This window comes from Neolamprologus multifasciatus, chromosome 3 (assembly GCF_963576455.1).
Source record: "Neolamprologus multifasciatus chromosome 3, fNeoMul1.2, whole genome shotgun sequence".
In the NCBI taxonomy this organism is placed as follows: domain Eukaryota; kingdom Metazoa; phylum Chordata; class Actinopteri; order Cichliformes; family Cichlidae; genus Neolamprologus; species Neolamprologus multifasciatus.
The window spans coordinates 34,427,667-34,451,021 of NC_140441.1; the positions used below are offsets into that span (position 1 = coordinate 34,427,667).

Genomic DNA, 23,355 nt, shown 5'->3' on the forward strand with positions numbered 1-23,355 from the left:
TTGTTGTAATTTTTACAAAGATAGTAATGTTTTATTTTTATATTTTGCCTTTTAACTTACGGAAGAAGATAAAATCTTATTTGATATCCAGTCGCTAACTGTCCATTAAATGTCCTTATCAGCTGCAATCTCTCTTATTAATATCATATATTCATTGTCTTATTATAACCTGAGTTGAATAACAAAAACACAGTGGTCATTAGCAGAAAATATTCTGAGTTGTTACTAGAGATCACTAAAAAGAACTTTTTGCTGAACCTTTATTTCATTTCCACTTTATTTGTCAGGGACCATGAAGGCTAGTGTTGCATACTCTCTCGAAACTGAACAAGGGACAAGTAAAAATCACATGAGACAGTCACTAAGACAGACTGACTGAATGTGGGACTAAAATGAAGCAACAAGAGGGAGCAAAGTAAACAAGAAACACAAATAATTAAACTAGGCAGAACAAGGAAACTAAACAATATCAAATGAGAACATGAGAAACAGAAACACTGGGTCATAGACCGAGTACTGTGACACTTTTAGATACATTGAAGGTAACAGATATTGATGTACTTTGGTCACTCAATATGATAAAGAGGATCCGATGCTGTAATGAGTGAATGAAGTCAGACTGTAGATTTTCCTTCTTCTAGCTGTGCTGACTGACCTTTGACCTTGTGTGTTGATGACTCTGCACCTCTGTCTCCTCTCACAGGCAGAAGATGATCTGCAGGATCCTGCTGCTCATCCAATCCAATCCAACTTTATTTATATACTTCAATTCAATTCAATTTTATTTATATAGCGCCAAATCAAAACAAAAGTCACCTCAAGGCGCTTCATAGCACTTTAAAAACAACAAAGTTGACCAATAAAGCTTTCCAATAACAAAACAGAAATAGCAGTTAAAACCATACATTAAGCAGACAAATAAATAAATATAAATAACAATAAAATAAATACATAAATAACAAGAAAGATAAAAATAAATCAGTATATATAATAAATATATTAAAACATGAGTGAAATAGACAATAAGATGTACAATTAATACGATTAACAAAATAAAAGGATTAAGAGTGACCAACATCTGACTAAAACTGACTACAAGCTGACTCTGGTACTACTCCTAAAAGCCTAAAAAGCCTTTAAACAAAAGTGTGTTTTTAAAAGTGATTTAAACATTTCAAGTGTTGGGGTCAGCCTAATATGGAGGGGTAGTTCATAATTTGGGGGTCACTACAGCAAAAGCTCGGTCCCCCCGGTGTTTCAGTCTCAACATGGGGACAGCAAGGAGTGACTGGTCAGTTGATCTGAGAGACCTTTGTGGAGAGTATCGGTGTAGAAGGTCTGACAGGTGAGAAGGAGCCAGGCCATTTAAAACTTTAAAAGCAAACAATAACATTTTAAAATGAATTCTACTGGACAGGCAACCAGTGTAAAGAGGCAAGAACAGGGGTAATGTGCTCACGTTTGTGTGTCCCTGTCGACAGGCGAGCAGCAGCATTCTGGACTATTTGCAAGCCTGATAGTGAAGCCTAATCAATACCAATATAAAGTCCATTACAATAATCAAGTCGAGTGGTCACAAACGCATGTAAAACTCTCTCCAAGTCACAAAAAGAAATGAAAGGTTTTACTTTAGAGAGCTGCCTCAACTGAAAAAAAGCTTTTTCTCACCACTGTATTTACCTGTTTGTCCATTTTAAGAGCTGTGTCAATTTTTACTCCAAGATTGGTGACAATTAGTTTGACACAGGATGTAAGAGGACCCAAGTCAGATGGTGGGACATCAGGTCCACTCGGCCCAAATATAATGACCTCAGTCTTCTTTTCATTAAAATTTAAAAAGTTCAGATCCAGCCATGCTCTGATATCCTTGAGACAATGCGGACAGTCATCCGCATAAAAATGAAATGAGTCTTTATGCTTTTTAATAATATGGCCAAGGGGAAGCAAATAAATGCTAAAAAGAAAAAAGGGGCCCAAGGATGGATCCTTGAAGTACACTACATGGGAGGGGGGCAGAGGATGAATAAAATTTACCAAGTGAGACAGAGAAACATCTGTCAGACAGGTATGACTTGAACCACTCCAAGGCAGTGCCTCTAATTCCCAGATGATAGGGTGGTAGGGTCCATCGGACCGGTGATAGCCATCCAAGGAACCTGTTTCAATGGCCGGAGATTCCGCGGATTCACTCCACCACTGCAAAGACGAGGTAAGAGAAGGCGGGGATGGTGGATCTCCTCAGCCGAGCTGACAACAGGTACCAGCCAGGTGCCAATAGGTTCCAGGAAGAGACAGGAGACAAAACACCAGTGCAAAGGTCTGAATTCAGCCAGAGTGCATTGGGAAACTGTTCTGTTACTGCCAGATGAAAGAGCCAAATATGATTTCAGTTTCACAAGCAGCCCACGGCATTTTCCCTGACCTTTAAGCGCTTCTTCTTATGAGATGGGGTAGGGGTGTAATCCAGGTGATCCGGTACTCCAGATAGTAGCGGAGGTGGAAAAAAGCCTGTCTATCAACACTAGTCCCTACCAGACAGTGTGATGTTGTAGTTTTTCCTTTCCGGGTGAAAACCTAAAGTTTTAATGTTATGTGTAAAACGCTGTGGGTTCAACGGTCAGTGCCTGGGAGGCTGGCAGGGCAGCTGGGACCAGTCTAGTGGTTATGCTCGCCCTATTTTAACAGTTGGCTGGAGCCTGAGGGGGTGAGCAGAGGAGTACTGAGTTGTAGAGAGTTGGGCTGAATCAGCTCCCGCTAAGACACTGTCAGTCATGTCCTTGTTGCACAGTGTAATAATCAGGATCATGAACAGGATCAGCTGTTGTGATGAGTGAATGAAGTCAGACTGTTGATTTTCCTTCTTCTACCTGTACTGACTGACCTTTGACCTCATGTGTCGATGACTCTTCTCCTCTGTCTCCTCTCACAGGGAGAAGATGATCTGCAGGATCCTGCTGCTCATCATCCTCACCTGATGTGTCTCTGGTTAGTTTACAGCTTCACTTTATGAACTCCAAATAAAGCTCAACAACAGATTTGTTCCAGTTCTCAGTGTGTCTGCTCCTCTCTTTCCCTCTCTGTCTCCTCAACAGGATCATTTGTAGTCAATGTGACACAGACCTGCTATCAGGCAGAAAATAGCCACAAGATCACACTGGAGTGGACGTTCACCACCAAACCTGACACATTTATCCTCCTGAGAAGCAGCATTTATGTCCTCTGTAATGGACATTTGTTTTAAGTCTATATCTTTTGACTTATTTTAGCTAAGTCCTCATGTACTAAATAGAGGACGTCCTGGCATTTCCATTGATATCTTGTGTGTTTAGGTGGCCTCTTTTAGATTCAAACAGAAAGGAAATAATAAAAAGTTCATTTTTTCTCAGACTCAGTTTGACAAAAGAGCTGAAGACATGATCAGTGTTCATCTGACACAGGTCCAGTCCCGAGTCATCAGTCCTGAGTCTGAACAGCTGAAGTCTGATTCGTCCTTCCTGAGACTCTGACAGCTCAGCTCCTTCATGAACATGATAGGTGTTGAGGTGAATACGTTGTGTTAAATGAAAAAAGATTTCTGCCCAAACAAATTGTCATGGACATAATACAGGACAGATTTTTTGATCAGTTATCTCTCCACAGAAGATAAAAATATAATTCCAGGATCTGCCAGGTTTGGTTGTGAGCGCCCACTCCAGTGTGATGTGTGTAATGTTTTAGTCTCTAACACAGGCAGGCCCAACAGAACAGGGGAAACAGTGGATTTAAACACCTGTTGTTGAAAACTCAAAACAGATTTTGGCACAAAATGGAGAATCCACTGTGTGATCATGTAGTTCAAAGTTCAGGCTGGAACTGAAACAAGAAAAAAAGTGAAGCATCAGGAACAAACATGAGATTCCACCAAACGTCTGAACAGAGAAACAAACTGCAGGATTTATTTTGCAGGACTTCTCTCTGAGGAGTTTTAGGTTCCTCCTGAGTGCTGTGACCATCTAGTGACAACTTTGAATATTGTACTGGTGTAAGGAGTGCAGTGAAACTAGCACTGAATCAGTTTTTAGCAAAAAATGGAAACGTCTCATGACTCATTTACTCATTTACTCATTTAATGAACTATTCTGACTCTTAACCCCTAACTTATTTATTCTTTGATATTTTTTTTTACTTTATTTGGTCAAGTTTGTGCACACAGACACACACAAACACACAGACAGTGAGCACACAATAAGTAAGAAAAATCAAGTTACAGAAAGCAAATATAAAGACTCATTTACACCAAAGAGTGGGGCTGTCATTGAGATGGTGAGCTCAGGTAGAGTGAAAGAAAACAGTGCGCCTGAGCCAATGACCTGAGATTGGACACTGAATTATTATTAATTATTAATTTATAATAATATAATATAATTTATATTTTATAATTATTAATTTATATATTAATAAATTTTCCAGTTTACCTACATTAACATTTCTAAGTGTGCCAAAGAGACACATAAACACGAGCTCATATTAGTTCCTATTATAGAGGATCATATTTTTTTGTTTCAAGGTCAAAACACACATATAATTATTGTTATTTTTTACTCCTGTTTTACTGTTGTCTTCAAACATTACTCATAAAACCAAACCCGATAATAACTGTGTGTTTCTTCGAAGTTGCTGAAACCTGAACAGAAGCTGTAGTGAAAACAAACAGAGGAACAAACTCGCTGATGTAACCTGACTCCAGGCAGCCGGGCGTGATACCTGTGTTTGATTATGAAAGTAGACTCGGTTCTGTGTCCTGTAAGGACTGATGAAAGAGGTACAGAGTGACAGAAGGACACACCGCAAACGTATGTATTTTATCTTTTATTTTTCTTTACTGTAATTCTGTGTCTTCTGTCCTGCTACCAATGAATTATTAGCCAGTCAGCTATCTGGTGAACGTGGTTAAATATTTTAGTCAGTGCACATCATCATGTGAAGCTAAGTCCAAAACAGCTGATTATATGGGATAATGTTGTCCTCTGAAAGGGGCTCGTGACCACAAAACCTTTGAGAACCTTTTTACTGGACTGAGACTGAAGGTTTCCCACTGCAGGCACAACAGACTTTGTTGGAAGGACTAAAGGTGAGACATGAACCATGAATTAGGTTTTTTTGTGTTTTCAGACAAGCAGATGATGGTTTTATGTGCTTTGACAAAACCGTTAATGCCTCTGGGTGATGAGCTCTGTGTAGTTTATCATGTTTCTGATTTAGGTGGCTGGATCCTTTCTGACTTTGTCAGGACGCAGAGCCCTACAGTTCTTAAGATAATTATTATTCAATTAAAATGTTTTACGCCATTTAGTAACTGCATAATTTATGTTTAGTTGTTCAAACCCTTTACTTGATAGATAAAATTCAGTAGCCAGGGGCAGGAAATTCAGCAAAACATCAGAAAAAGGCAGTGTTTAACCAGTTTAACCAGTTTAACCAGTCTAACAGTGTAGGCATGTCATCAGTACAGTGAACACCTGTATTCAAAACAATAACATTTAAGAGAAAAACAAGGAAGTGAGCTACAGAATAAAACACACTGATAGTGGACATTTGGTGAGCTTTGAAATATTTTCATTTTATTTGTTTTTTAAAAAAAATTAAAATGTTTTTTATTATTGTTTTATTTCAAGATGTTTCTTTAAATCCTGCAGTGGTTACACACAGTCTAAGAATGAAAGAAAAGCTGAGACAGCTGAAGAAGAGCATGATTTCTAAAATGTGTGTTATGTGATCTAAGATGTGTAGCAGGAAAATACTTTTACTTAAATACAGACTCAAACTCCTGAAGCATAAAGTGATGAAAATAAGAAAAGACCTTAATAGAGAAAGAACAGAATCAGATCTTATCCCAGTGCAGACATCAAACACCTGCAGACAGACAGTGTTCAGGAAGATGATGAAAAAGTGAATCTTTGATCTGATTTAAATTATGTATGTTTTTATATTTTTGTTCTATTTAATCTCCTGTTTAAAAAGTTTAATCATCACAATGATTTTTTGTTGATTTTTTGTTTGTGTTTGATTGCCAGAGAAAAAAGCTCACTTTATTTCAGATTTTTTTTGACAAACAATGAAACCTTAATTATAATATAATATAATATAATATAATATAATATAATATAAAACTGTTATTATAATTAAACCTTATCGCTATCAAATATCTCAATAAATAGAAAAAAAATTAAATCTGTGTTTTATTTTTTCTCTTACTTTATTACTTTTCTCTTCCATCAGGTGACTGCAGGTTTTTACCAACATGGAAAGGTATCACACTCAAAACCTCACATTATCTTCACTGCTAAAAGAACAAATACAGAAATGATTTCATACAACATGCAGTAACTCTCTACAACAAACCTGCTCTCTGTTTTGTTAATTGTTAATTTAACCCTGCAAAGTTTTTCAAGCGTATGTTCCACCTGGAGATTAGAAAAGTGTATATATATATATATATATATAAACCTGCATTATTGTTTTCCTCACTTCTCAGACCAGACTCTCCTGAGCCTGAGACCAGACTCAGCACCCCACAGGAAGACCGTCCTGACTTTAAAAGCAGGAAACTGACTCCTGATGAGACGTAAGAGTTAAAAAATTGTTAAACATATCTTAACTCCATGAGTAAACAGTGAGGAGGTTTGGTTTAGTCATTTATTATTTATATTTTTTAGCTTTGTTCACAAAAAGAAAAAAAGACAGCTGGATAAACAAACAGACTAAAGACAACATTGTGAAGAGCATCAAACTTTTTAGCCTTACTGTAATATTATCACTGTGACTAGCTGACAAGTGTATCCAGTACTTTTTGTGTCTGAAGGCTAAAAATGTAATTTCTCTGTCTGATGGTCTTTTCCTCTGTTCACCAGGATCACTGAGACACCAGATGCCCCTAAATCTGAACCTGGTCCCAGCTGTGTGTCTTTGAAGAGTGATCGGTCAATGGATTTTATCTTCCACTTTAAAGGACAAAAACCGGCTGCTGCTGAGGAGTAAGAAAGTTCACACCTACCTTTAAGCTATGTAGTGCATCTGGCCTCAGTCCTGAGATTAAAGAGCTCCATAAGTGAGGCTGCTAATTTAAAAGAGAAATAAATCTATCATAACAGCCCTGCATTCCCTGCACTGGGCATCACACTGATTATAATTTATGTGGTAATCAGCAGGAATGTGTCAGCAGTTAGTTTGACTCTTTTATTTGGTAAATAAGAGTTTCAGTCTGATGCGGTTGCCAGTTTTGCGTAGGAAGGTGAAATGATCTGCAGCTGTCTGTGTGGTGATGGATGCCACGATATGATGCTGCTGGATTTCTCTAAATATTAAATGATTCTCATAATTCATAGTGACACACCATCCCATCACCATGACAATCATCAACAAAACTAATAAGGACCAGTTTTTTAATTTTAATATTGACATTAAATTTTTCACGAGTGGTTCCTTTTTTATATGACCTGCATGAAATAACAAGACAAAATGGATTATAATGTAGTAAGATGATCAATTTGTAGTTCAGCATCGGGACACTGAACACCACAGATGTAGCCGAGTGTAGGCTGATTCAAAGTGTCATCATATGATTTTTTATGTGTATTATAAGTTTTTATACTCAGAAAAAAACTTAAGCTGCTGCTGTAAGATGCTCTTCCTTGCTGATTGTATTTTTTAAAAACGGTCAAATTTAAAATGAAACACTTTAAACAACAACACTGTCACGGTTCTGGGTCAGTTTTGACCCAGTATTTTGAGTTTTGATTGTTAGTTTATTTTTGAATAATTGTCGTGGTTTTGGGCGCTATGAGTATTATTATTGTAATGATGATTATTATTAGAATTCGATGTTTCTGTTTATTCATGTTAAGGATTTATTCTCGGTTGTATCCCACGTTTAGTTTAGTTCAGGTTCCATGTGTCATTCTCTGTCTGTCTCTCAGTGTCAGGTCTGCGTCTTGGTGTAGTGTTCTAATTTCCTGTTTTATTGTGAAGGTTTGCGTCTCATGTGAGTGTGTTCAGTTTTCCCTCTGTCTCGTCTTGTTGATTATTCCCAGCTGTGTCCACCACCTGTGTGTAATTCCCCTGTGTTTCTCTGTGTGTATTTAAGTCGTGTCCTCTGTCATTGTAGTTGCTGGTCCGTCTGTGTTTCCACCCTGCTTCATCTGTGTGTTTCCCTGCAGTCTACCGTCATCTGTTTCCGCCCGCTCTCATTCATGTCCAGGTTCGTGTTCCTTAGTCAGTTTGTTCCCAGTTTAGTTTAGTCTTTGCTCTGTTTGCCGTTTGTCCATTTCCTTTTTGTGTTTAATAAACCACCCTCACACCTGTACAAGTGCCTGCGTTTGGATCCTCCTTTATTTTCCACACGGCTCATCTCACTCGCCGTGACAAACACGAATCTGAATTCTAATGTGATGATGCAATGTGCAGGAAATATTCATAATATGGTCATTACAAGAACACTGGTACAGAACCATCACTGACCTGTTAGTATTGGACTAGTGGAGTTAAATAAATAAGTCTATAAATTAACATAATAGGTTTGTTACAGCACAGTTGTGCTTGTTTTAATCAGGATGATCATCAAACAGCAGAAGAAGAAATCTTTGGCTTGTATTTATGTGCAAAATGGTTCAAATTTCTTCATGATGTCTCCACAGAGCTGATCAGGAGAGTCTTCATCATAATCAGCAGCATCAAACTGATCTGGACTCAATATTTAAGGTTTGTACATGTAAACCAACCTCTTTATTATTAATAAAACCCTTTTCAAAACAAAGTTTCAGCATAACTTTATAACACGACCTGAAAATAAGGTGCAAGTACCCTGTACTTACGTGGGATTTAAAGGAAACTACATGGAGCATAAGATGTAAAATGGGAAAATGTACCATGAAATAACCGAGTACTTAAAATTACCTAATTTAATTTATGTTATTATTTTATTGTTTCCTGTACAAAACCTATAATCTAACTATAATAATTATTTTAATTGGGTATTTTAATTATATATATTTTTCATTGTTTCCTGCAAAATGAACATAAGTACAGGGTATTTTTGTTAAATTGAAAACAAACACAAAACAAATCTGTGAAAAATCATTTTTACAATGAAGATCTGATTTTCGTTAATTCAGATTGTGTCTTTTATTTTCCAGATGCTGGAGGAAAACATTATTACTTTTGTGAAGAACGAACTAAAGAAGCTGCAGAATGATCTGGATCCAGATTATTCAGAGTGTCAGAGGGATGAAGAGGAGGTGTTGGACAGTGAGGAAGAGAAGCAGAGAAGGAGCAGCAGAGAGGCATTTCTGAAACTTGCAGTTAACTTCCTGAGAATAATGAAACAGGAGGAGCTGGCTGACTGTCTGCAGAGCAGTGAGAGGATTTCTCTTCATTAATTCATTCTTCACAGGAATGAAATTGTCACATTTTCTATAATCATAACACTCATGTTTCTGGTGCTTTCCTGTAGAAAGTCCTGATCCACTTTGTGAGAATACATTTAAATGTAACCTAAAGAAGAAGTTCCAGTGTGTCTTTGAGGGGATTGCTAAACCAGGAACCCAAACCACTCTGAATGAGATCTACACAGAGCTCTGCATCACAGAGGGAGGGACCGGAGAGGTCAACACTGAACATGAGGTCAGACAGATTGAAATGTTTTCCTGGAAACCAAACAGACCAGAAACAACAATCAGGTGTGAAGAAATCTTTAAAGCTTCGACTGGAAGAGACAAACCAATCAGAACAGTTCTGACCAAAGGAGTGGCTGGCATCGGGAAAACATTTCTGACACAAAAGTTCACTTTGGACTGGACGGAAGACAAGACCAACCAGGACATCCAGTTCATGTTTCCATTCACATTCAGAGAGCTGAATTTACTGAAGGATAAAAAGTTCAGCTTAGTGGGACTTATTCATCACTTCTTCACTGAAATCAAAGAAGCAGGAATCTGCAACTTTAAAAAGTTCAAAGTTGTGTTCATCTTTGATGGTCTGGATGAGTGTCGACTTCCTCTGAACTTCCACATCACTGAGATCCTCACTGATGTTACAGAGTCCACATCAGTGGATGTGCTGCTGACAAACCTCATCATGGGAAAGTTGCTTCCTTCTGCTCACATCTGGATAACCACACGACCTGCAGCAGCCAATCAGACCCCTGCTGAATATATAGACATGGTTACAGAGGTCAGAGGGTTCACTGACCCAAAGAAGGAAGAGTACTTCAGGAAAAGACTTAGAGTCAAGGAAGAGGCCAACACCATAATCTCTCATATCAAGACATCACGAAGCCTCCAAATCATGTGTCACATCCCAATCTTCTGCTGGATCACTGCTACAGTTCTAGAGAGTTTGTTAAAAACCAAACATGCTGGAGGAAAGCTGCCCAAGACACTGACTGAGATGTACATTCACTTCCTGGTGGTTCAGACCAAAGTAAAGAACATCAAGCATAATGGTGGAGCTGAGACAGATCCTCTCTGGAGTCCAGAGAACAGGAAGATGATTGAAGCACTGGGAAAACTGGCTTTTGAGCAGCTGCAGAAGGGAAACCTGATCTTCTATAGGTCAGACCTGACAGAGTGTGGCATTAATGTCAAAGAAGCCTCAGTGTACTCAGGAGTGTTCACACAGATCTTTAAAGAGGAGAGAGGGCTGTACCGTGAGAAGGTTTACTGTTTTGTCCATCTGAGTGTTCAGGAGTTTCTGGCGACTCTTCATGTCCATCTGACATTCACCAACTCTGGTATCAACCTGCTGGAAGAAGAAGAAGAAACAGCCTCAGGGCAGACTGGAGAATCTTCAGTAAGACAGTTCTACCAGAGTGCTGTGGACAAGGCTTTGAAGAGTTCAAATGGACATTTGGAATTGTTTCTTCGCTTCCTCCTTGGTCTTTCGATGCCATCCAATCAGGATCTCCTACAAGGCCTGCACACACAAACAGGAATCAGCTCACAGATAAATCAGGAAGCAGTCAAGTACATTAAAGAAAGAATGAATGGCACTCTCTCTCCTGAAAAAAGCATCAATCTGCTCCACTGTCTGAATGAATTGAATGATGACTCTATAGTGAAGGAGGTCCAGCATCACCTGAGTTTAGGACACTTGTCTAAAGTTAATCTCTCTCCTGCTCAGTGGTCAGCTCTGGTCTTCGTCTTACTGTCATCAGAAGCAGAGCTGGATGTGTTTGACTTGAGGAGATATTCAGCTTCAGAAGAGGCTCTTCTGCAGCTGCTACCAGTGGTCAAAGCCTGTAAGAAAGCCCAGTAAGTATCCAGTTTAATCCTGGCAAGAAATTGCTTTAAAATATTTATTTCAAAAGTTTGGAAAGTTCACTGCTATTCATGTCTTTCTAGGTTGAGCGGCTGTAACCTCACAGAGAAAAGCTGTGAAGCTCTTTCCTCAATTCTAAGTTCTCAGTCCTCCAGACTGAGAGAGCTGGACATAAGTAACAACAACCTAGAGGATTCAGGAGTGGAGCTGCTTTGTGTTGGACTTGGGAATCCACACTGTATGCTGGAAACTCTCAGGTTTGCTGACTCTTTGTTTTGGGAGATTTGGATATTTCACAACTATCATTATTTTATAGATTTAAGATGTTGTTTCTTTTTTGGTGTAAGCTCTGAAAGAGAACAATAGAGTAGAAAGTGAAAAACACACACTTCATAAATCAGAAAAATATTACTTTATTTATGATTGTCCATCATAGCAAAAAAGACAGAAAGTCAATGTGTTTTGTTCTTTTTTAAAACTGAGTGAAGAAAAGCCAGTTTGTTTGTTTTTTAACTACTTTAACTGAAATCAGAATCTGTTAATTCGACTGCATGTACATCATCAAATTCAGAGCAGTTCCTTACAATGATGTGACATGTTGTATGTTTGAAGGTTGTCAGGCTGTCAGATCACAGGAACAGGCTTCACCTCTCTGGCCACAGCTCTGCTTTCAAATCCCTCCTATTTGAAAGAGTTGGACTTGAGCTATAATCACCCAGCAGACTCAGGAATGAAGCTTTTGTCTGCTCTAAAGGAGGATCCACATGTGAAACTGGAAATACTCTGGTAGGAAGACAGGAAATAAAGCTAAAATTTATTTATTTTTCTCTCCAGCATATTGTAAGGTAACCACTGATCTGATTGCCAGTGGGCAGCTGTGTGGGTGAATGACTCAGAACCAATCACACTTAAAACACGAGGAAGGATACACACCTTGAAGGAGAATGTAACAAATAGATAAGGATTGGACCCTCGATACTAACGTATCAAGACTGTGTCAATCAAAACACCAACATCACATGACCATGGCTAAGTGAGGTTTTGATGTGTTTAACCCCAGATCTGACAGGTGCCTTTGTGATGGTTCTGGGTCTGTGAGCCAGGGTTTATAGTTTCATTTTGCTGCTTCCTGCTGCGTTCCCTATGTTCTCACTTTATGCTCCACACAGTCACAGCCTTACCTCCCTGTTTTTAGTCAGCTGAGGCACCAGGATTCCTATTTTCATGAAAAAGTCATCTGTGCAGGAACACGTTATTTTTAATTGTGATTGGGAAGAATAATATATGCTCTCAGTTCAATTAAGTACTCAGATTCAAAGTGTAATTAAATAAATATTGACTTAATTGGAATGTTTGCTGTCATAGTCTCCTGAGAATCAAGAAAAAAATCATCTTTTCATTGAACTTTTTATTGTTTTCTGCATGCAGGACTCAGTAGGTCTCTTGAGGCTGGAAATAAGTGAAGCTACAAAACAAAAACAATAACAGGAACAACTTGACTTGAAAAACGGATTCAGACTCAAAAAGTGTAAAGCCTTTGTCATTATCAGAATGAACACAGCAGTCTTTTCTCAAAATATTTTGTTCTATATATTTATTTGTTTTGTTTTGCACTGAATAACTAAGCAACTGAAACATCCTCACACGTGTTAACAGAAAGAGAAAATAGTATTTGAAGCACAGTGTTCATTGTAGTGACAGAAACACAGGGAGGCAGAAAATAAAGCAGACTGAAGGTTGTATTTAGGTAATTTAAGAACCTGGTACAGACCAGATTATTTATTTTTTTAATTGTGCTTTGATACATAAAACCTTAGAACCGTAGAAAGTGTGTATCTGTTTGACTTTATTAAGATATAAAATAAAACACAAGGTTATTTCTCTAGAAAAGATGAATCAGAGAATATAAAGGCCATGTCTGCACACTAAAAGATAATGTGCTCATTTCAGTGTGGAGCCTCAAGGAGTCCAGTGGATGAGACCAGGTCTAAGGAAATGTAAGTATTTTTGATTTATGAGCTGCATTCACACTATCTTGTACTGTTCTACATTTTTTCTCACGGTTCCCTTTAGATTTCTGTGATCTGATGCTGGATCCAAACACAGCACACAGACACCTCAAACTGTCTGATGACAAGAAGGAGGTGACACACGTGGAAGAAGACCAGCTGTATCCTGATTATGATCATAGGTTTGATCACTGGCCTCAGCTGCTCTGTACCAACAGTCTGAGTGGTCGCTGTTACTGGGAGGTCGAGTGGAGAGAAGAGGTTAATGTTGCTGTAGTTTATGGAGGAATCAGACGGAAAGGAGATGGTCATGAAAGTAGGTTTGGAAGGACTCATCAATCCTGGAGTCTCTACTGCAGTGATGACAGGGGTTACGATGTAGATCACAATTACATAGCAAGAGCCATCCCTCTTCTCCCCTCAGCTCTCTCTCACAAAGTAGCAGTGTATGTGGACTGCTCTGCAGGAACTGTGTCCTTCTACAGTGTCTCCTCTGATAAACTGATCCACCTGCACACCTTCAACACCACCTTCACTGAACCTGTATATGCTGGGTTTAGAGTGAAGCCTGACTCTACACTCTTAGAAAAGATGTGTTAAAAAATGACACAAAAAATGTGTTGTTACACTATTAACACATTTTGTGTGAATTTTAACATAACATGTGTAAGAAAATGTGTAAACATTGAAAAAATGTGTAAAAAGTTTAACACACTTGATGTGTTGCACAGTTTAGCACATTTTGTGTGTTATTTTCAGAATCTAACAACAGGACCTAAAATTAGCAGCTCAGTTATTTGATGTTAGCCCTGTGTTTAGTGAAATAAATTGTAATGTATTATAACAATATTAACTGAATAAATAAAATGTTTAGTTATTGTTTGTTTTCCATAACCCTTTCCTCATTACTTTCAACAAATAAAACATAAAACAGCAAGGTATGTATGGTGTACTAAAATTCTGAAAGAAGATACATTTTTTTATGTATGGCATACCAATTGATGGCCTTGGCTATACTATAACCATAAGTATCCACACAGAACAGGCTTAATTTTGACCGTAACATGTGAACTAGGGCAATACAATTGAAGTAAAAGTAGGAAATTAAATGAGTAAGAATACACATGCTGAAAATTGAAACAAATTCTGCCCAGCAACATAACATACCAGCGGCGGGAAGGGGGCGCTATCTTTTCGCGCCACTGAGACAAAGGAGACAAAGATGGAGGTTACGTCGCCTACTATGTTGTCAGACCTAACAGTAAGTATATTTTACCAGTTTATCTTAATGTACTGAAAATATGTCGGGTTTCTGGAAGAATGTGAAACTTTGAATTTATATAAAATATAGGAGTTATATAGGAGTTTTGAGTTTAAGCGCTGTTAATTACTGCTTAACTATACCTAGCTAACATGTAATGTTAGCTAATGTAACAGTCTTGCTAACATATCCTACTCTTAATTTTAGTACTAGTTCTTGGCTTTAGTGCCATACTTCATTAGAGTTAATGTGTTTTTGTTAGTAATCTTATGTATTACTTTACTCATGTATTTATCTATTTACTTTATTTATGTATTAGAGTAGTCAGAAATTGCTGTTAGAACCAGTGTGGTAGTTGGCTAGCGGCTCCGACAGGCATTCTGGTGTCTATGAGCAACGCCAGAGTCAGCACCTAACCTTTGCAGTGTTGTGTAAAATGACAATATTGTTGTTAGCTCTGAATATAGCAAATGTAGTTATCACCGCGACCATTCGTTTGCTAGCACAGAATAGGAATTTAAGACTGAGTAACTTTAGTTTGATGTCGCCCCTCTGTCTTCTGTTATCACACTTAATAGACTACATTTAGTAGTGTTGTGATAAATATTTGTTATAATTACTTATCACTGGTTAACATGAAATATACCTCACATTGACAGAGATAATTATTTTTTAAGCAGTTAAAGCAGTTTTTGCATTTAGTATGATTAACTAAAGTTTTTCTTTTTTTAAGGCTTATTGCTGGAAACATGATCTGATATAGTTTCTTTTTTATGCAGACCTTATGAGGAAGTAATAGTCAGTGTTATTTAAAAAAAAAAAACCAGCAACTTGACCATGCAAATTATCTTACTTATTTAGCCATGTGTTTCTTTTTTTCAGCACGCATATGACAACTTAGAATCTGTCAAAGTCCTTGTAACCACTTTTATAGATGAGAAAGAGATTTGTAAAAAAATTCTTCATGTCAGCAGTGCCAAAGACATCCTAGCTCAAAGCCAAGCTCAGCACATGGGCTGTGTGCTTGATAGGTTGCTAAAGTATAACACTGATTTCATGGAATATATTGATGTTGACAGTGAGGTAGACATTAAGGACTTTGATAGATTCCATATCTTCCTGTCAGCCAGAGGGCCACCGATGGAAACCTCTCTTGGGGAGATTAGACAAAATCAGGTACACTTTGCATTTCTTCAGTTTCCTAAGTCATAAAATGTGTTTTAACAGTTATTAAATATTAGTCAGGATCAGATTTATTCACCAAGTAGCAACTAGAAGATAAAATCAATTGAATTATTATTCAGAATTTCTTTTAGTCATTGCGTTATAATCACGGTAATTAAGAAACCGCCTTCTTCTGCTGCAGCTTTTTGAGTAAACTCGTGCTTCTATGCTCTGTGGAAATTTGCTGTCATGACTTTGAAGATTATTGCAGAGAGGTAAAGTGTCTGGTGTTGCCTTTACACAGTCTACCATTACCACAGAAGAACAAAGTCAACCCCTGAAGTCACTACTCAAGAGGAAAGCCCTACAGATTCTTAAGGAGTATGAAACTACAGGTACCCTGTCAGTGCCATCGAGGAAGCTTCTTGTGAAGACTTGCATTGGGGATTTGGTGGAGAGGTGTGGTTAGTAAGTATAGCACCTTACTGCACTTTGTTAAAATTTTGCAATGAATGTTTTTCTTTAAAAATGTTGAAGTGCACAGGAGTTAAAAAAAAAGGTTACCTTTATTTTCCAGTTACCCTGTTAGTGCAGAGAAGTTGACTGTAGCAAAAAGCATCATCACCACTTTTCCATCCCCGAGTGTCCGAGTGGCAGGACAGGGGGAAGGATTTGTAAGTAAATTTAGCATTTTAATAATGTAAATTCCACTACATACTGTAAATTGCACTTGTTCCCACTTACTGTGTATCTTTTAACCTTTATCTCATTATTTATTAGAGCTTTTTTTTCCTCAGTTAAAATTGCTCAGCTGTTACCCATATACCTCTGTCCTTTCTTCCTCAGGAGCATTATTATGATCCAGTCTCTCATTGTGGATTCCTAGAGACTAAACTGCGCAACCTTAGACGGAATCTCGACCAGGGGCAGAGACGTTATAAGAAGCGAAAAGTGACCGATGACTGTGGTGAAGACAAGAAGCTCAGGCAAGAGGATGGGAATACCAGCAGCACAGATGAGTGGGTCACCCTGATCAAAAGATTGCGGCCCTCAGCTGAGAACCTTCCAACTATCATGTCAGGCATGGAGGAAACATACACCAGTCGCAGAGCCTGGATTAGCAAGGACTCCCCTACTGCTGCTGAAATATTCAGAGAGTACCAAGTCTGGTAAGTTGCTTGGTTCCCTGGTAATGATTTATGTTCTCCTTCTCCACTCAGTTGTGTATTGCATACAAAGTATGTAACAGGAGTGGATACATTTGGAGGTATGTTTATGAGCTCCTAGTGAATATTTTGAAAGTTTTATAATTTCAGAGTTGGATCTTTATTCACTGGGCTTTTATTACAATGAGCATCACGTTTCAAATGATCCAAAATCTTAGTCGTGCCACCAAATGACTATCTAATAGTAGGGACATCAAATGACAATGCAGAAGGTGCTGCTCGTGGAAGTGAAAAAGCGACAAAAAGATCACCTAAATCTGTATGAAACTCTGCTTTCAGCAGCACTATTTTCAGCAAAAAAGCTCTACAGGACAAACCACAGACAGACAAAATAAGAAATTGGCTGCTAGAAATTTTATTTTCAGAGTCTGATGGGACCCAAATCATAGCTAAAATTAAGGAATAATAGACTTGTATTCAAATACCACTCCAAGTAAATTGTTATGTTTCACTGTGTAGGTAAGCTTGATGTGGAAGTGGGTAACAGAAATGTGATACTGTAAGGTTTGATTTTAACCATACAGCTACCAAATGGGCAGAATGTACTTTTAATTTCATGTATTTAATGCTTAATTTTAAACTTAAACACTTTTTTTTCTCTCCATTAGCTGGACTTGGAGTTTGGCAAGCTTACAGGAGGAAAGGTGGACCTCTTTTTACGAAAATGGGAAGCCAGTATCATTCCGAAACTCAAATCAGTAGCTGCCCTGGAAACAAGAATGTCCTCTCTGTTGAAGGATTTTGAAGAGAAGACTGAAGGTATTTTTCCACCCCCCGCTTCACGTTTACTATTAGAAAGTAAGAAAAAAAGGATGATCAAATTAATAGTTCTGTTTACTGTCTTTAGATGACAAGTAAGTGGATGTTAAAAGCTGAATAGAAAAACTATACAAGAAGGGGTTATATTTTTAAATTTTGTTGTTCTTTTTCAAAGAAATTGTTAGATGCCACCCTTTGGTAAATGGATTGAAATATGTCTGTGTTTACTGATGGTGGAGAATGAGGTCTATGCAGATGGTTGTAAGGAGAATTTAAATTATGTGGCCTTGGGCAACCTTATTAGCTGCAAATATAAGCCAAATGAGGTGCCTTAAGCCTCTGCATTTCTGATTTCATCTATTCACAAAAGAAAAAGTCATTTTTGATGTAAATCTCATAATTCATTAAATAACACATTTCTGTATTTTGAATAATTTTACATCTTGCTTTTCTTTGTTAGATGAGGCTTGTTACACTGCCCTTGTGGTGTTAACACACCTGCTCCCACTAGTTGGTGCCAGTCGTTGCAGCCTTAAATCAGCTATAACGCACTTGGTTGATTTTGCACTGGTATGTATTCAGTACAGTTCTCATGGTATTTACCTGAGGAAAGCATTTGTCAACACCTCACTGAATACTTCTCTAAAAAAAAAAAAATCTATCTTTATCTTCCCCATCTCCAAGCCTGGAACAAGTATTGCATCGCTTTGCAGTGATCCTGAAGCATCATCCACAACACACCAACCCCAGCTGATATGCATCGGGGATCTAAAGAGTGCAACCAGGCAGTACATCATTGTTGCTAAGAATGACAAAGTAACCATTCCTCTGAATGATGGCCTGACGTGTGCTGTGGATAAGCTTTTCAAACTGTACTGGGTATGTAACTTGTCCTATCCAGCACCGCTTGGCTCCGTCTTCACCTTCTTTGAGTTTGTCTATGACCTGCCGCTGTCCACCCAAAGGAAAACCAAAGTACTGGAGCTGATTGCACAGATTAAAGCATGCCAGTAAAATGTGCACCTGTCCAAAATGTAGAGAGTCTCTGTTCACAGAGGTGAGAAACCTCATTTGGCATCTTCGTCAAATACACTGCTTATCAGATGGACAAAACTTGAAAATTATATGAAGCCAAGATGGCTGCCCAAGGACGTATTATAACTTAAATTCATTTTCAAAGCACCTGCATAGATCTCATTCTACTTCATCTTCAATGGATGCTGACTCAGTTCAACCTTCTTACCAAGGAGAGACATCAAACAGTTCAGTTGAAACTGATGATCTAGTTCCTGATGTTTTGGAGATGCCCAGTGATGTAGCAGGTGCAGTATCAAAGTTAAAAAACTATACTGATCTTGGTGAATGTGCCGCTTCTTTTATGGCACAGATGTATGCATCATCAAATATTACTTTAACAGATGTTACAAGAAGTGTAAACTGTACAAAGGAGTTGCTTGAGAAAACTGTAGACTGTTTGCAACAGTCAACTGCTGCTTTGTTGAGTAGCTTGGATGTACCACAAGACAGTGAGGCTGTTCAAGCATTAATGAAGGAGTTTGAAAGTGCTAAAAACATATTTGAAGATGTAGACACGAAATATAAAATGAACAAATACTTCACTGAGAAGTTTTCCCTTGTTAAACCACAGGAAATCTTTCTGGGTCACAGGTCAGATACTGTAAGAAAAGATGGTCAGATGAAACAGGTTTTGGCAGCAGATACATGCCAGTATGTATCAGTCATTGAAACGCTCAAGTTTTTATTCCAACATGAGGACATTCAGGACTTCTTTGTTCAGAATAAGAAGAACACTGATGCCAAAATGTGTGATTACTGTGATGGCTCTCACTTTTCCTCACACCCATTGTTTAAAATGTACCCTGATGCTCTTCAAATACAACTTTACTTTGATGACTTTGAAACAACAAATCCTTTAGGTTCCAAGACAAAAATACATAAGCTAGGAGCTGTGTATTTTACCTTGAAGAATTTGCCACCAGAGTGGAATTCCTCACTTGCAAATATTCACCTGTGTCTTTTGTTTAACTCAATTGACAGGGAGGTATATGGATTTGACAAGATTTTGAAACCACTTCTTGATGACTTGAGATTTCTGGAAAATTCTGGTCTAATTGTGGATTTAAAAGGTCATAGCCATCAACTATATGGTACAGTTTGTGTGTCTGTGAAGGTTCTCAGTCATCCAGGTCATCGTAGTCAAAGGAGCTTGCAAAGAAAAGCGTCTGGACTTCTTTAAGTTACTTGAAGACGTTTCACCTCTCATCCGAGAGGCTTCTTCAGTTCTAAGGTCAAATGGTGGAGAGTCCCAGATATAACCCTAGTGGGAGTGTCCCCCCACAGAGGGACAAAAGGACCCCCTGATGATCCTCTAATCGCCTGAGCCAAGGTGTGGAACTGGGTGTGGGTCCCAATCAGCCAGAGTTTCGGGTGATTTCATTGTGAAACCTGGCCCCACCTTATCATGCGAATTCCTGAGGTCAGATGGCCCAGGGTGTGAGTGGGCCTTAAGGCGTCTGGGAAGGGATCTCAAAACTGGATTATAGATGGCAGAGAGTTGGTGTCGTAAACCACCGCCTCTGTTCAAAGATGGTCGCTCACAGTGGACATAGATGGCTTCTTTCACTCCTCTTTCAAACCATCTGTCCTCTCTGTCCAAAATGTGAACATTGGCATCCTCGAAAGAGTGTCCTTTATCCTTAAGATGCAGATGGACAGCTGAATCTTGTCCTGTGGAGGTCGCTCTTCTGTGTTGTGCCATGCGCTTGTGAAGTGGCTGTTTGGTCTCTCCAATGTAGAGGTCTGGGCATTCCTCGCTGCACTGTACAGCATACACCACATTGTTAAGTCTGTGTTTTGGCGTTTTGTCTTTCGGGTGAACCAGTTTTTGTCTGAGTGTGTTGCTGGGTCTGAAGTACACCGGGATGTCATGCTTGGAGAAAACCCTCCTGAGTTTCTCTGATACACCGGCTACATAGGGGATGACAATGTTGTTGCGTCTGTCCTTCTTATCCTCCCTCGCTGGTGTCTGATCTTCTTTTCTGTGCCTCTTTGCTGACTTTAAGAATGCCCATTTAGGATAGCCGCACGTTTTGAGTGCTTCCTTTACATGTGTGTGTTCCTTCTTTTTCCCTTCAGGCTTAGAGGGAACATGTTCTGCCCGGTGGTGTAGGGTCCTAATTACTCCAAGTTTGTGTTCCAGAGGGTGATGGGAGTCAAACAGGAGGTACTGGTCCGTGTGTGTGGGCTTCCGGTAAACTTCGATGTTGAGGTTGCCATTCTCTTCAATGTGCACAGCGCAGTCCAGGAAAGGCAAACAGTCATCCTTCGTGTCTTCCCTGGTGAACTTGATGTTTTTATCCACAGCGTTGATGTGCGCAGTGAAGGATTCCACTTCTTGTGTCTTGATTTTGACCCAGGTGTCGTCTACATATCTGTACCAGTGGCTGGGTCCTCTTCCTTTGAAAGAGCCAAGCGCCTTCCTTTCCACTTCCTCCATGTAAAGGTTGGCTACAATAGGTGACACGGGGGAGCCCATAGCACAGCCATGTTTTTGTCTGTAATAGCCTTCGTTGTATTTGAAATATGTAGTGGTGAGGCAGAGGTCTAACAGTGTGCAAATCTGATCGGGTGTGAAGTTGGTCCTGTCCTCCAAGGAGCTGTCTTCTTGTAGTCGTTTTCTGACAGTCTCCACTGCCTCCGTGGTGGGTATGCAAGTGAAGAGAGAGACTACATCAAAGGACACTATGGTTTCATCTGGATCCAGGGTAAGTTTCTGGACCTTGTCAGTGAAGTTGGTGGAGTTCTTGATGTGGTGTGGGGTGTTCCCCACGAGAGGAGCAAGGATGGTAGCAAGGTGTTTTGCAATGTTATAAGTGGCTGAGTTTATGCTACTGACTATGGGTCTGAGTGGGACAGCTTCCTTGTGGATTTTTGGAAGTCCGTAAATGCAGGGTATGGCATCCCCTGGGTAAAGGCGGTGATAAGTAAGGCGGTCAATGATTTTGTCCTTTTCCAAGTCTTGAAGGCAAGCTATAACTTGTAACATATAACATATAACTTATAACATTGCAAAACACCTTGCTACCATCCTTGCTCCTCTCGTGGGGAACACCCCACACCACATCAAGAACTCCACCAACTTCACTGACAAGGTCCAGAAACTTACCCTGGATCCAGATGAAACCATAGTGTCCTTTGATGTAGTCTCTCTCTTCACTTGCATACCCACCACGGAGGCAGTGGAGACTGTCAGAAAACGACTACAAGAAGACAGCTCCTTGGAGGACAGGACCAACTTCACACCCGATCAGATTTGCACACTGTTAGACCTCTGCCTCACCACTACATATTTCAAATACAACGAAGGCTATTACAGACAAAAACATGGCTGTGCTATGGGCTCCCCCGTGTCACCTATTGTAGCCAACCTTTACATGGAGGAAGTGGAAAGGAAGGCGCTTGGCTCTTTCAAAGGAAGAGGACCCAGCCACTGGTACAGATATGTAGACGACACCTGGGTCAAAATCAAGACACAAGAAGTGGAATCCTTCACTGCGCACATCAACGCTGTGTTAGGGAACGGCTGTGTGCAGACAGGAATAGGACCCAAAGTGCAGACTCCGGAGACAAAACTTAAACTCAAAACTGCTGACGAGCAGGCCGGACAGGTCGTGCAGGACGAGCAGGACGGGCAGGCCGGACAGGACGAGCAGGACGGGCAGGCCGGACAGGACGAGCAGGACGGGCAGGACGAGCAGGACGAGCAGGACGTGCAGGCCGGACAGGTCGTGCAGGCCCAGACGGCATGAGGACCTCAGGCGCAGACGAAGCTAGACAGAGCGAGGCAGGACCAGGCGACGCCGATGGCGAAGACTCGGAGGCCGGACCAGGCGACGCCGATGGCGAAGACTCGGAGGCCGGACCAGGCGAGGGCGAAGACTCGGAGGCCGGACCAGGCGAGGGCGAAGACTCGGAGGCCGGACCAGACGAGGGCGAAGACTCGGAGGCCGGACCAGGCGAGGGCGAAGCTGCAGGGAACGGCGTGGAAGCCGCAGGTGGTGGCGCTGCAGGCGACGCAGGTCGCTGGACGGGCCCCTCGGACCCTCCAGCGGGAACAGGCAGCTGAAGCAGTCCCTCGGACCCTCCAGCGGAGGCAGGAGGCTGGACGGGCCCCTCGGACCCTCCAGCGGGAACAGGCGGCTGAAGCGGTCCCTCGGACCCTCCAGCGGGAACAGGAGGCTGGACGGGCCCCTCGGACCCTCCAGCGGGAACAGGCAGCTGAAGCGGTCCCTCCAGCGGAAGCAGGAGGCTGGACGGGCCCCTCGGACCCTCCAGCGGGAACAGGCAGCTGAAGCAGTCCCTCGGACCCTCCAGCGGAAGCAGGAGGCTGGACGGGCCCCTCGGACCCTCCAGCGGGAACAGGCAGCTGAAGCAGTCCCTCGGACCCTCCAGCGGAGGCAGACGAAGGCTGGACGGGCCCCTCGGACCCCCCAGCGGAGGCAGACGAAGGCTGGTGCGGTTCTCGAGAATCCCCAGCGGGAACAGAAGGCTGGACGGGCCCCTCGGACCCTCCAGCAGAGGCAGAAGGTTGAGTAAACGACTGAGGTGAGAACTGAGCAGGTGA

The 23,355-nt window shown here is 40.4% G+C and overlaps 2 protein-coding genes across 4 annotated transcripts in view; both read left to right on the forward strand.

Annotated features, from left to right (window-relative positions):
* LOC146522737 (protein NLRC3-like) overlaps window positions 1-14,070 on the forward strand; it is a 77,692-nt gene extending 63,622 nt beyond the window's left edge. The window contains exons 2-13 of one of the 3 annotated variants that reach the window (XM_085153478.1): window positions 5,014-5,110; window positions 6,259-6,288; window positions 6,515-6,604; window positions 6,891-7,013; window positions 8,144-8,236; window positions 8,673-8,736; window positions 9,171-9,390; window positions 9,488-11,285; window positions 11,376-11,549; window positions 11,905-12,078; window positions 13,243-13,289; window positions 13,366-14,070. In XM_085153478.1, the coding sequence (XP_085009604.1) occupies window positions 6,281-6,288; window positions 6,515-6,604; window positions 6,891-7,013; window positions 8,144-8,236; window positions 8,673-8,736; window positions 9,171-9,390; window positions 9,488-11,285; window positions 11,376-11,549; window positions 11,905-12,078; window positions 13,243-13,289; window positions 13,366-13,901 (3,327 nt within the window). In that variant the 5' untranslated portion in view covers window positions 5,014-5,110; window positions 6,259-6,280 and the 3' untranslated portion in view covers window positions 13,902-14,070. Of the gene's footprint in view, window positions 1-4,800; window positions 5,111-6,258; window positions 6,289-6,514; window positions 6,605-6,890; window positions 7,014-8,143; window positions 8,237-8,672; window positions 8,737-9,170; window positions 9,391-9,487; window positions 11,286-11,375; window positions 11,550-11,904; window positions 12,079-13,242; window positions 13,290-13,365 lie in introns of those variants that run through there. The other 2 variants (XM_085153479.1, XM_085153480.1) reach the window with 2 other exon arrangements.
* A 121-nt stretch (window positions 14,071-14,191) lies between these two features.
* Window positions 14,192-18,725, forward strand: LOC146522742 (uncharacterized). The gene is made up of 8 exons (XM_085154152.1): window positions 14,192-14,562; window positions 15,445-15,738; window positions 16,031-16,194; window positions 16,304-16,400; window positions 16,573-16,890; window positions 17,561-17,711; window positions 18,172-18,281; window positions 18,396-18,725. Exons 1-8 carry the CDS (start codon window positions 14,524-14,526, stop codon window positions 18,723-18,725), a joined length of 1,503 nt encoding a protein of 500 aa, XP_085010278.1. The 5' UTR covers window positions 14,192-14,523.
* Window positions 18,726-23,355: the final 4,630 nt, after the last annotated feature.